Here is a 13,158-nt window from a genome sequence, read left to right as displayed (position 1 = left end):
TTTAAACAACTAACAAAATCATCCAAAGCCCAAGATTTGGTAGGTAAGGTCCCATGGGAATCAAGACTGAGGGGAAAAACAACTGAGGAGAGTTGGCAGGATTTCATAGGGACACTATTAGGGGCCCAAAGCAAGCTATTCCGCTGGTTAGGAAAGATAGAAAATGTGGCAAAAGACCAGCCAAGAAAAAGAACATTCTCTCTCATCTCCCCGCCATTTTTCATTCTTTTTTTTTCCTTCATCCTCTTCCCATATAATAAGTAATGGGAAGTAAATGAAAATAAAGTGAGATACCTTGATTGGGGCTGGGGGTTGGGATGTGGGAGGGAGTGCGGGGGGTGGGCTCTGGGAGGAAGTTTGGGTGTGGGGTGTGGGCTCTGGGCTGGGGCAGGGGGTTGAGGTGTGGAAGGGGACCAGGGAGGCTGCACTTACCTACAGTGGCGCGGCTCCCAAAGCAACCGGCACACTCCGCCACCTCTGACAGCAGCTCCTAGGTGGGGTGGGCCAGGGGGTCTCCACGCACCACTGCCCACAGGTGCTGCCCTTGCAGCTCCCATTGGCCACAGGTCCCGGCCAATGGGAGCTGCGGAGTCGGCACTCAGGGCAGGGGCAGCGTGTGGAGACGCCCCCGCCAGGGGCTGAAGGGACATGCCGGCCGCTTCCAGGAGTGGCGTGGCGCGGAGGGAGGGAGAGAGGCAAAGTGGGCAGGGAGCTGCCTTAGCGCTGCTGGCACATCTCTGCGCGCCCCTTGGGGGGAGAGGAGCAGTGGGTCTCCGTGCGCTGCCCGGGGCAGGGCCAGGGTGTGGAACTGCCTCCCCCCAACCAAGGGTGTGCAGAGATGTGCCAGAAGCCGTCCGCTTCCGGGAGTGGCATGGGGCCACCGCCGATGGCATGCAGTCAGCCTGCCTGCCCGAGCCCTGCTGCACCGCCGGCCGGGACTCAGGGGCAGGTTGTCAGATGAGATTTGTCCTGCATTGAGGGCTCCGTGCCACCACACGACCTGTTTCATGGTAAATCCGCTCCTGGTCCCAGCAGCTGTGGAGAGACATTTTTAGAACCTTTGCACAATCTCTTGCAAACTAATTAGGTGAATCTAACCTGTTGGCCTCTTTCCGCAGCAAAAGATCATTTTTTAATGATGTGCCTCTGCTTTCAAACTGAGTGCATGGAGCGAAAGTTCACCTGAGGTTTGCCAGGTGATAGCAAAAATTGAGCAAAGATCCCTCAGAACTGATGGGATTTCTACAGCTTACAAAGAGTTCACCTGCAAACTGCTAGGTAGCAACTTTGATTGTGTTCTTTTGTACTTTGAGGAAAACTGGTCACTTATTAAGGGACTATGGTTTCATATAAAACCAGGAAAATAACTAGATTCATGCAACATTTGGCTGAGGTTTCAAACACAGAAAAGTCGGGAAACCGAATGTTCTGGCTACCATGGCAACTGTAACGCAGCCGCATTGTGCATGTAAAGAGAACACCTCAGGCAGTGGTGGGGGTCGATAGCATAATCTGTCACAATCGGATTAGGTGTCAAAACGGTTCTAGAAATGCTCCATTTCCAGCAGCATTGGTTCTCTTTCCCACAGGAGACTCCTTCACCAGCACTGCATAGGATTTGGGAGCATGGGAAAGACCCTGTGGACCCCACTGGATTTCCATGAAGTAGCAAATCCTGCTGGGATTTGTCCTGGTTGCTACTGTGCAGTCCTGAGGCCACTCTGCTGGACAGAAGAGTGGAACCAGAGTGGCAGAGATTGGTGGTTCCGTTTCAGAGACCAGGAGCTGCCCCTTCACCCCATCAGTGGGCTCCTTATCTGTCACCCCCAGGGAGTTTCTTCAGCCTTCCATGGGTGTTTCCACTGTAGGCGCTGATCTGTCTCAGGCTTTTTCTTGCTCTGAATACACTTCTGACTTTCAGAAATGTAACTTTCCTGAAGAAGAAGAAAGAAAACGCTCTAACTGCCATCACCACAGTCTGGATTTGGGCGAGGAACGTTTGTAGCTTTTCCTAAGGGTTCTTTTGTGCTTGGTGGCGAGATCTCAAAGCCAAAGCCAAACGATCAAGAAAGCAGATAGCTTTGGAAAATGACATCCAGGACTTTAACACAATGGGGCTGTAAGATAAGCGCTGAGGCGGTATCGTAGCGACAGGAAAATTGAAAGAGTTGAACAGAAGTTGAATGTAGCTTTGCAAGAATTAGGAACAGGTGGCTGGCAAGGGCTTATACTGGAGAGAGAGAAAGCGGTGGAAAGTAAGTTGAGAGTTATGATAAAACACTGAGGAACCTTATTTGGATACAGATCTTAGCCGCTGTAGGCCTATTGCAGCTCAAATATCATAGCAAGGTTCTACGGAGCAAAGCAAACAGTTCCATAGATTAGAAGCCGGGATAGAGATTCATCTTCCTTCTGGGTGAAATTTGCTTTGTGTTTTATATATATTGGTAATATGGCGACCTATGGTTATACCACTGAAGAGCCAACCCATGTCACCACCATGTCACTCTTTGCCCCCAGCCCCAGTGGCTGGTCCACATAAGAGGTTAATGGGCTACCAACTAAGGACAAACATCCAATACAAACAGAAGAACAATCTGGGTAGCTGGGGAATCATCACTTTCTTCATCAACGGCCTTATTTTAAACAAAAAAAAAACTATAAAGAGCCTGAAATTGTGCACAAGGAAGATGTTGAACGGAACTTGAGCCGAGTGAAATTGTTCAGACAAAAACTTTTTTTCAGTTAAAAAATGCAGCTTCGGCAATATTGAAACGTTTTGTGAATTCATGTCGACTTGGACAAATTGTTAATTTCAGAAAGAAAAAAAACAAACAAACACAAATTCCCCAAACAAACAGTCCTAGGATCTATGAATCTATGGATGTTTTTCTAAAAGATCTGCTCAAGGAATTATTTTAGGGAAATTCTCTGGCCTGTGTTATACAGGAGGTTGGATTAGATGATCACAATGATTTCTTCTAGCCTTGGAATCTATAAGAGAAAACATAAGCAGCCAGTAGAAATCAACAGAGACCAGTAAGAACCAGCAGAGACCAACTGGAGAATTCTAATGGAAGCTACTGGAATGTCCACTGGGAAGAGGACTCTCCCCATAGAAAGTGAAAGGAGCACCTGTGGTGTGTCTTTTTATCATTCCACGTTCTCACATGGCAACCTGTAAAGAGTTCCCAGCCCGTGAGCAACTGAATGACAGATGAGGACCACCCACAGCAGAAGGATGAATTGAGAGCACTACGGTCAATGGCTGGATTCTTCTGCTCAGAGGCCTCCTCAAACCAGAGTCTTAAAAGCCATGAACTGTCCTGATGATTTATTTAGCAGTTTAATATATATAAATATGTACATACTATAATGCTATTTTGCACTGTCGACTGCATATCTCAAAGCAAGTTACAAACCTTAATTCTCACAACACTCCTGTGAGGTAGGTAAGTATCATTATGGCCACTTTACAGTCTAGTTAAACGACTCGCCCAAGGTCACAGAGTGAGTCAGTGGCAGAGCAGGAGTAGACCCCAGGAGTCCTGACTCCCACTTCTCCTGCTGTCACCACCGGAACACACTCCTTCCCTATCTATTTTAATACGTTACTGAAACGTGACAAACAGACATATCACCAAGATACATTAACAAGATTGCTTGGAAATAGCACAGACAGCTTCATTATGATTTCAATATTATGAAAAATGTTCAATAAACTTAATTCAAAGACCAGCACACAGCTCCCAAAAACAGGTTCAGCTCCCAAAAACATGAAAATGGGCTGTGAATGCTGATGAATCCTTAGCAGCCGTAGGGTGACCAGACAGCAAGTGTGAAAAATCGGGATGGGGGTGGGGGGTAATAGGCACCTATATAAGAAAAAGACCCAAAAATCGGGACTGTCCCTGTAAAATCAGGACATCTGGTCACCCTAGCTGAAAGGATAATCTATTCCTTTTTGATTTACCAAGCCCCACCATGTAATTTCCTCTTAGCAAGTCCACACTGTCCTGGCACCAACACTCCGCTACGGACAATTCCTCCTGCTCCTGGGGTGCAAAGGTAGAAAAGCAGGTGGTTAGAATTATCTCCAGGGTGATATTTCAGCTGGAATGGTACTGAACACTGTAGACAATAACTAACTTCATTGCTCCCAAACATGAGAGATAGCAGGTAATCCGCTGGCTTGCCAATGGCATCATGGGAAGGGTTGACAGAAATGTTGTGTTGAGTAGCAGCAATAAGTGAGGCACCGGTGCCCATATCCTACTGATGCCTCTGTGCAATGCTAGGTTGCCTGTCCCTGCTTCATCCTTGGGAATCCCCATCCATTCACTGTGCTTTCAGAATTCACCTGGGTGGGGCCAGAATCCAGGCCTCCTTTTCAAGGCTGTGCAGTGCAGTTGCCCATGAGATATGGAATATCTGTTGCTTCTCTCCCCAGTTCAACCATCAGCCTGCCTGAGGGATTCCAGGGCTTCCTCAGACATCCTTGGGTAGGACTCAGCACAGGCGTCATCTCTTCTGTCCCAGACGGTCCATTGGGCAGGCTGTGCTCAGCAGAGTTTGGCAGTGAAGAGGAACCGGGGAAGGGTGGGTGATGACTCCCTCTTTTGGTCCATGCAAAGATCAATATCCTTCGTTATCCCCTCCCCTGCTGCGTTTGGGCTATTTTTAGCTCTAATAAAGGCTCAGTTGATTTAGATTGGGGTGAATGTAGCTGGCAAAATTATCTCTTACTCCCCATGGGTGAAAAATCACCTCTGTGCAGCGCTTCCACACAGGACCTATTCACCACCCAAATCCCACTTAAACCCCTAGAGTTTAGCTGTGCCTTGGGTGGTCTATGTATGATGGTACATGGGACTTGAGCGTTGGAGTTTTGTGCTGGCCTTTTGCACAGGGGTGAATTTCATCTTATGCCCTCCTCAGACGTCTCCCGCCTCCCTAGTACAGTATTCAAGAATGGCTCTCTGTGGAGGCTGCACACACATATATATGTCGTCTTGAGACTCTGTCCTACTGGGAAAGGCCCACGGGCTGGTTTGTGCTTGAGTAGGGAGTGAGGGAGGTGTGTTGCCCTTTTGGCTGTTCTCGTTCTTTAGAGGATTTCTAGTTCAGTGGCCGTCTGGCTTTTGCTGCCTGGAGAATTACCTGCTCTTTGAACAGGTCTGTCCTTTTGACAGGAGTTCAGGTCAGCAGCCGCCTCTCCGTGTTTGGAACTGCATTCCTCCTTCTTAAATTCAGGGCAGCGCAAGACACACAATGCAACATTCCCCTCCCACGGCTTTCCTTCCAGGGGGTCCCCAGGAGCCACTGACTCCATTTTGGGATGGTGGGACTTGTTCCTGAGCTGCTAGAACGATCAGGCTGCAGATGGCCAGCGTGCAATGGGCTTTACCCAAAGCCCTTTGAAGTCCAGGGAAGGTGTCCCAATGACTTTCATTTGATGGGCCTTGGATCCGGCCCAACCAGAGTTACATGCTGGTGGGTTAACAAGGACGCCGCTCCCAAGCTGCTCTGCAGCGATTCTCCATCAGAAAGCTGGAGCAGCCCCCACAGTTGCTGTTCCCTCTGCATGCAGGGAGAAAGGGAGTGAATGGTGAGTGTGTGGCTTGCCAGATCCGCCAGCCTTACCCCCATCTCCTCTCTTAGTCCGACCCCTTCCCCCAAACCTCCCTGCATCTGCAGAGAGCAGAACCATGGCAGACGGGGGGCTGCAGTCTCCCTGGCTGTGTTCCCCAGCAGAGCTGCACCATCCCCAGTGAGTCCATGAGAGGAGAAGGGGCAGGAATCTCTCCCCCTTCCCCCCCGAGAGCCAGTGAGTGAATGCTGCAAAGGGCCTCACTTGTCTGGATTAACGATGGCGTTCATCTCCTCGGCCAGGTGCCGCCTCAGGATGTGCTTGCTGCTTGGGATGCCCAGGGCTGTGGCCATGGCTTCTGCATTGAACGTGGGCTCCAGCATTAGCACGGCCCCATGCACGCCACTGTTCATCAGGTTATCCGCATACTCCTAAAAGCAACAACGAGAGCACGGAGTTACCTGGCAAGAAAGGACACCTCTGCTCCCCTCCTTGGGAGATGCTAAGAAGTCAGCAGGTGCTGTTCACAGCGGTCGCTGCTTTGGGCAGCAGACGGGTTTCTCTATCCCAGTGGTTCCCAAACTTTAACAACCTGTGAACCCCTTTCACTAAAATGTCAAGTCTCGTGAACCCCCTCTTAAAAATGAATATTTCCAGGGATTTTCTCCTTTACCTGAGTATACATTATAAAAGCGTGATCTTGGAAATATAAAATTTGTGTTTGTGACATGCTTATTACACACTATTTATTATTAAATATTATTTATCATTACGGTATTTTTATTACATTATGAAAACAGCAACACTCTTCCAAGATCTCACTTTCGTAGCTTGTATCACTCTGAATAAACCTGTTTAAAAGACAAGGCTTCTATGTTTCATCAAGGAGTATCAGATGTGAAACAGCATGAAGGTATTTAAGAAGCCAACTCAAAGAGTTCCTCCTACACAAGCATTCAGGTCTTGAGCAGTCCAGGCAAACAACACACGTTACAACAAAGCTTAAACTTGTTCTTCATAATAATTTTAAAACAATACTAGCTGCCTATTTAATTTTAAAAACAGCAAACAATATCCACCGCCCTTTCCATTTCTTATAAGGAGTCTTGAAGGTTAAATCTCCTCAGTGTGATAAGAACAGGAGTACTTGTGGCACCTTAGAGACTAACAAATTTATTTCAGCATAAGCTTTCGTGGGCTACAGCCCACTTCTTCAGATGCATATCACACTGAGAGGTTTCAAAGTAGCAGCCGTGTTAGTCTGTATTCGCAAAAAGAGTGAAACACACAGACAGAAGATATTTATACATACAGAGAACATGGAAAGGTGGAAGTACGCATACCAATTGCAAGAGGCCAATCAATTGAGATGAGCTATCAGTAGCAGCAGAAGAAAAAACTGATTGGCCTCTTACAATTGGTATGCGTACTTCCACCTGTATAAATATCGTCTGTCTGTGTGTTTCACTCTTTTTGCAGATACAGACTAACACGACTGCTACTTTGAAATCTCTCATTGTGATAGATCTGCTTGCTTTGATCTGCTTAGCTCTTGGAAGTCTAGGGGCTCTGGGCTGCTGGCCCCGTGCTGCCCAGGGTCCCTAGGGACAACTCTGTCTGCCATTAGGGAATTTTTTCCCTGAGAACCCCCTGTAACATTTCGTGAACCCCAGTTTGGGAACCACTGCTCTATCCTGTATGACCACCATGCCCCAGGTACCCTGTCCATGGTGCTTAGTTATTTCTATACCAGATGCTTCCGATGTCCACTTGAGAGCTGAATGATGAAGACTGAGCCCTGCACAGACAGACTCTTCCCCTCCCTGATGATTATACCCCTCTCGGCACCCACAAGCCACTTCCTTACAAGCAGGTCCTACCTTCAGGTCGATGTCCCGCACCCACTTGAGCACCCGCTGATTTGTCCAGACAAGCGGATCGACGTTCTGGGTCTCGCAGCGAGCCCGCCGCTCTTGCAGAACCTACACACAAGGACGCTGACATTATTGACAGTAAAATAGGCCCTGCCCTCTCCTTATTCGGATCCCTCCTAACATCTCACATCTTCCACAAAGACCAGAGCTGTTCCCTCTTCGGCCTTTGGAGAGCCTAAGATCTGGAAGTCCCATCCCCTGGGATCTTGGCCAGTCAGAGGGGAGAAAGGGAACTAGCAGCTCAGTAAATTATTTGAGACCCAGGCCAATAAGAAATGGTTCAAACAGGAGGGATCACTTCTTGAATTAGGATTTCCCTTTGCTATGTAATTAACTATTTAGAGAGACAAGGTGGGTGCGGTAAGGCATTTGATTGGACCAACATCTGTTGATGAAAGAGACAAACTTTCCACTAACACAAACCTCTTCTTCAGGACTTGTGTAAGCTCAAAAGTCTGCCTCTTTCACCAACAGAAGTTGGTCCAATAAGAGAAATGGCCTCACCCACCTTGTCTCTAACATCCTGGGACGCACACTGCTACAACACTGCAAACAACAATCGTATCTACCTATCCGTCCATTCGGCTGTCTAAGAAGAAGAATCACTTGCTGTTGGGGAAGCAAAATGGGTTCACATTACCTGAGCAATTCCCAAATCTCCCAACAAGAGTTCAGTGCAGCCCTTTCGTTCCCCTTCCTCACCCAAGCTAAGGGGTTATTTTGTTACTGGCTCAGTTTTGGATGTGCCTTGTGGGGAGAGGACAGAGTTACCATATTTCAGGTTCCCAAAAAGAGGACACTGCCAAAGAGTGGGGGATCTGAAGGAGGAGCGGGTAGAGGGAGCCGGAGGGAGTGTACAGTTGGGGGTGTGTGAGAGGGGTGTGTGTGTACTGGGAGGAGTACCTGGGGGTGCGGGAGTGGATACCTGCAGCCTCACTCTTGAGGTGGGGGGCAGTGTCGCTCCCACTTTCGGTGGCAGGAGGCTGGTGCAAGCCCAGGACACACGACCAACCATCAGTCAGCGCCTCCCTGCAGAACCCCCTCCCCAGGACTGGGAGCCGGGGCCTGGATGGGCGGGATCTGGCAGGTATGGCTGCAGTGGAATGGACCAATCAGCTGCAGATGCAGGGAGGGACCATTTGGGATGTGGACCAATTGGGGCTTTTTCTGAGCTGCAACAACCGCTCTACAAAAAGCCCAAACATCCCATAATCCGCTCAGACGGAAGGCGGAGGATCAAAAAAAGAGGCAATGCCTGGGAAAACCCGGACGTATGGTAACCCGCGGTGAGGGCTGCTCTGGCAGAGTCGACAAACTCTGAAATCTCCATTCCCTGGAGTTGCTGCAAGGTACGGCTATTTCTATCAAAGAAGGCCAATGGGAGACGAGGGTGCACTGTCCCCAGTGTAACTGATTTATTAGAGACAGGAACTGGGAATGGAAAGCACTCAGAGGAATAGCACTGGCCTGGAGCGATAGAAAAGTTGGGCTTGGTCCTGCTTTGAGCAGGGGGTTGGACTAGATGACCTCCAGAGGTCCCTTCCAACCCTGATATTCTATGAAAGGCTAATCGTTTGGCAAACCAAACCGCCTGTTTTAACCATTTCTCGTCTCACCTCTTTGCTGAAGTTGACTTGAAAAAGCAGTTCTATTCCCAGCAATATGCTGACCTGGTGGAACTTTTTAGACACATTAAGGTACTTCTCCAAGTCCCGTTTCATCAGCGAGTTCAGCATCCTTCCATCCACTAGGTGATTTTGGAAAGCCTGGGAATACTGAGACAGCCCAATATCATTCAGCCAGGCCTTGGCTACCCAGTGGTGGTCCAATTCAGAGGCTTTAGACAAGCTGTGGAGCGTAAGGAAGACAGGAGGTGTAAGGAAGGTCATCAAAGTGCATGACGCTTCTGTTACCCCGTGTTAAAAATCATGCAAATACCTTGTACAGGGGCTTGCAGGCAATGGGCCGGATTCTCTAGTCCACACCAGTCACTCTGTGCCACTGAGCTTTATGCCACTGGAATATTCCCTTTGTGGTGGAGAACTACCCACTGGTATAAGGCTAGTGGGGTTAGCTCCAGCCCCAGCAGATCCCACCTCCACCTGGCTTAGGGGGCATGCCAGAGAAGGGGTGGCCGTGTAGCAAATGTGAGTTAGGGATGAGCTCTGGGCAGGCAAAAAGCATGGCAGCTCTGTTATAGTGATTCTCCACTGTTGCAAAATCTCTCTAGAGATTGCATTGGCTGGAGTGGGAACACTGACGTGCATAAAGCCAAGCACGTGCTTAAGTCTTCTGCTGGATCGGGGCCTAAATCACTGTTGGGATTCTATGTACGCTTTAACGTCTACAAGGAAAGTTGTTGTTGCTCCCTAAATTTAAAAACCAAGCAGGAAGTGCGCTAACAGTTTGGTGCTGGGTTGATTATTGTGACTTTCCCCCTTTGAAACAAATGCCAATACGAGGGGGGGTGCAATTATCCAGGTTTGCCTGAATAATTGGATAAATATTGGATAATAATTGAATAAGTTTAAAGGACTCCCTGGAGCCGCCCCCACAGGAAGATAAGGCACACACCCGTGCTGCTCACCAGCTAGCCACAGGATGGCAGCATTGCAGCACTGAAGACCATTGGTGGGGCACACCGGGATGCATGGTTTTTTCAATGGGACGGGCAAATCCAGAATTGCTGTAATGGAGCATACATTTCGGCACTAGGGTGACCAGATAGCAAGGATGAAAAATTGGGACAGGGGGTCGGGGGTAATAGGCATCTATAGAAGACAAAGCCCCAAATATCGGGACTGTCTCTATAAAACCAGGACATCTGGTCACCCTATTCTGCATGCTTCTCCTGTCTGCCTTATATGCTGTAAGGGAATGCAAACAGGGGCGAGTCACAGCACCAGGAGACGTGTCTCCATGTTAATCACTAAAGGCCTCCAGTGATGACACTATTCAAACCACCACCCATTACAGGTGGCAGAAACAGGCAACTCCAAGCCTGATTCTCACGATGCGTGCCCCGTGTACTTACAGCTCTATACCCCCATGCGCTTCCTTAGAGACACACCTGTGATCTGCTGGCACAGATTTGTGTTTGTTCACTTACAACTAGATGGGAGTTGCCCAGCTGCTGTGGCAGTTGGCGCCGCATCATTAAATAGATTAATTCATTAAAGGATTAATTAATCCTTCATTAATCTAGCCTCGCCATCCCTGTTCCCAGCTCTGAAGTTTCTAATAAAGCAGAAACTGAGCAGAAAGCCCGGCCACAAGGCAGAGGACTCTTTCCAATTTTCTCTCTTAACATTGGCAGCACACTCTGTGGACTAGCTGCTTTGCTCTCTTACTCTGTGGAGACAGAGTTTTCCCAGAACGAATCTCATTAGCGGGCAGCAATGACAAACACTTACAAAAGCAGGGGAAATAACCCTTCACAAATGGTTAGTGTCTGTCACTGCTTTCCTCTGTGAGAGTCATCTGTTCCCATAAAGCCAGGTCCTTGCAGCCCTGGAGCTGCCAGTCACAAGGGAGTTAAGCACTAGCCCCGTCTAAGCTCTGGTCTGACAGTTCTATAGAGACGGAGTCTGCAAAGCAGCACCCAGCTCAGGGAGCTGGTGTGCTTGTCTCCAGGGAGAGGAGCAGCTGCACATCTGAGGCTAAACTCTTCTGGGGCTCCAGCCCCAGTGATCTGCACAGGTTCAATAGCCAGTAGATCTATGTCGTAGAGATCCCCTGACCCACAACTGCTTCCCCCTGGCCCACTCCTAGAGGCTCAGCTCTGGGCCGTGCAAGGTGCAAAGGTCCCGGGCAGCTGCAGCCTTCCCAAATCTCATCCGCCCTTGAGCAGCAGAACAGCACCAGTTTCGCCCTCTCCATGGTCCTCTGCATTGGCAGAGAGGGGATGGGTCCTGCCCCTGAGTCTGGGGCCTTCCCTGTGCCTGCCCTGAGTATGGAACCGACCCTGTGCTTCCCTCCACTCCTGGCAAATAATGAAGCTCTGCTAGGAATGGAAAACTGTAGGCGCATGTTGTTCGCAATTCAACCCCCGTCTGAGAAGCTGAATAATACAATGCAGCCGACAACCATGACAAAGTTCTAGGATAGAATAGTCCTGACTAAGTCCCGGACGATGCAGAACCTGGTTTTAATGCTTTAAGATTTAGTATGAAGGTGAAGATAGAATAGCAGCTTCACTCAATCCATCCCACCTGCCTATAGCTCTCAAGTGTGTAACCTGTCCTATCTTGGTGGGTCTTATGTAAAACCTGGGAATGGAGTCTTCTAGGCATGTGTCTGCTGCATTTGTTTTAAATCCTACTCTAGGGAACAGAGGAGATATCTCCATAACACTGAATACTACCGAGTACAAGACTGACAGCTATTGGGGTTTTGCTTCCGCTGGGGTCATTTGCTGAATTGCTAGCCAGGCTCACTCCCAAAGCTCACCGGGGCGTTGATGTGGTTGTTGGTTTTGTGGCTTTAAATGCAGGAGACAGTTTGATTTCTTTCTTTTTTTAATCACCCAGGCCGGCTCTGTGAGGAGCAGCACCACACGCTAGCGTTGATTAATTAGCCGAGCAAAAATGATGGGGACGTCACTGAAGGAAGTAATTATGCAAAACAGAAGTGTCAGTTTTGTTAAAGTGAGTTTTCTCTCACACTGAGCACAGCAGTAAGAATCGTTCCCTGACATTTGTTTTTTTCCTCTCTCTTGTTCTTTCTTTTCTCTCCCCCTCTCCAGATAATTTGGCTGCCTTCTGAGGATAACATGTAAATACACACACACACACACAGGCACACATTAATACACATGTATGTACTACTACATATATGTATTAATACTCATGTACACATACATACGGGCATGTACATACACACACATGGACACGTGTGTGCACACACAAGCATGCATACACACGCAATGAATGCAGGAAGTGGGATTCTGAGCCCACAGGAAGAGCTTACCATTTGCCTGTTTCTGCATCCCTGTAGTCCTCTATTGCCAGCCTGAGTTTGCGGCGGTGAAGGGAGCTACAGACGCCCAGCCCTGTCGCCAGATCTTCATCACTCAAACTGAGCAACATCTGCTCTCCAAGAAAAAAACCCAACAACACAACTCAGCCATTGACTTTGGTCACTTACAGAACAGCAATGCAGTATGCGGTATGGGTTCTTATAAACTAGATCCCAAAATGCTTTACAGCGTTAACTAGCAAAACTATAGAGAAGACGTGGTTAAGGTGTTAGACTGGGGCCCAGGCAATTTGGGTTCTATTCTCGGCTCTGCCACAAATTTCCTCTGTTATCTTGTGCACAGCACTTAGTCTTTGTGCCTCGGTTTCTCCATCTGTGAAATGGGGATAATGATTTTTTCCCCACCCTTGCAGAGGTACTGTGAGGATGAATTAAATGATTCATCCTATAGGGAAGTGCATCATAGAAAAGCCTACCAATGAAAACTAACATCAATAGAGATTAACTAACAACAGCGGGTGAGGGCAAAGAGGGGAAGCTAAGCTTTGCAACGAGGTAGAAAACTGTTACAAATGGCAGAAGCTGCAGGGGAGAAGGCTCTCACCCCAGCAGTGCCCAGCCTGCGTGTGGTGGGGGATGACAGAGCAGGTCGGGTCG

General features: G+C 48.5%; 1 protein-coding gene across 6 annotated transcripts in view; it reads right to left on the bottom strand.

Annotated features, from left to right (window-relative positions):
- Positions 1 to 13,158, bottom strand: part of KAZN (kazrin, periplakin interacting protein) — a 745,023-nt gene that overhangs the window by 13,002 nt on the left and 718,863 nt on the right. For all 6 annotated transcript variants that reach the window (XM_034753335.1, XM_034753338.1, XM_034753336.1 and 3 more), the window contains 4 exons: positions 12,493 to 12,611; positions 9,141 to 9,372; positions 7,471 to 7,572; positions 5,855 to 6,021 (listed from right to left, as the gene is read on the bottom strand). In XM_034753335.1, the coding sequence (XP_034609226.1) occupies positions 5,855 to 6,021; positions 7,471 to 7,572; positions 9,141 to 9,372; positions 12,493 to 12,611 (620 nt within the window). The remainder of the gene's footprint in view (positions 1 to 5,854; positions 6,022 to 7,470; positions 7,573 to 9,140; positions 9,373 to 12,492; positions 12,612 to 13,158) is intronic.

Source organism: Trachemys scripta, chromosome 19 (genome assembly GCF_013100865.1).
Source record: "Trachemys scripta elegans isolate TJP31775 chromosome 19, CAS_Tse_1.0, whole genome shotgun sequence".
Lineage (NCBI taxonomy): Eukaryota > Metazoa > Chordata > Testudines > Emydidae > Trachemys > Trachemys scripta.
Note: the sequence above shows the minus strand (reverse complement) of the source record. Positions and strands in the feature narration are given on the sequence as shown.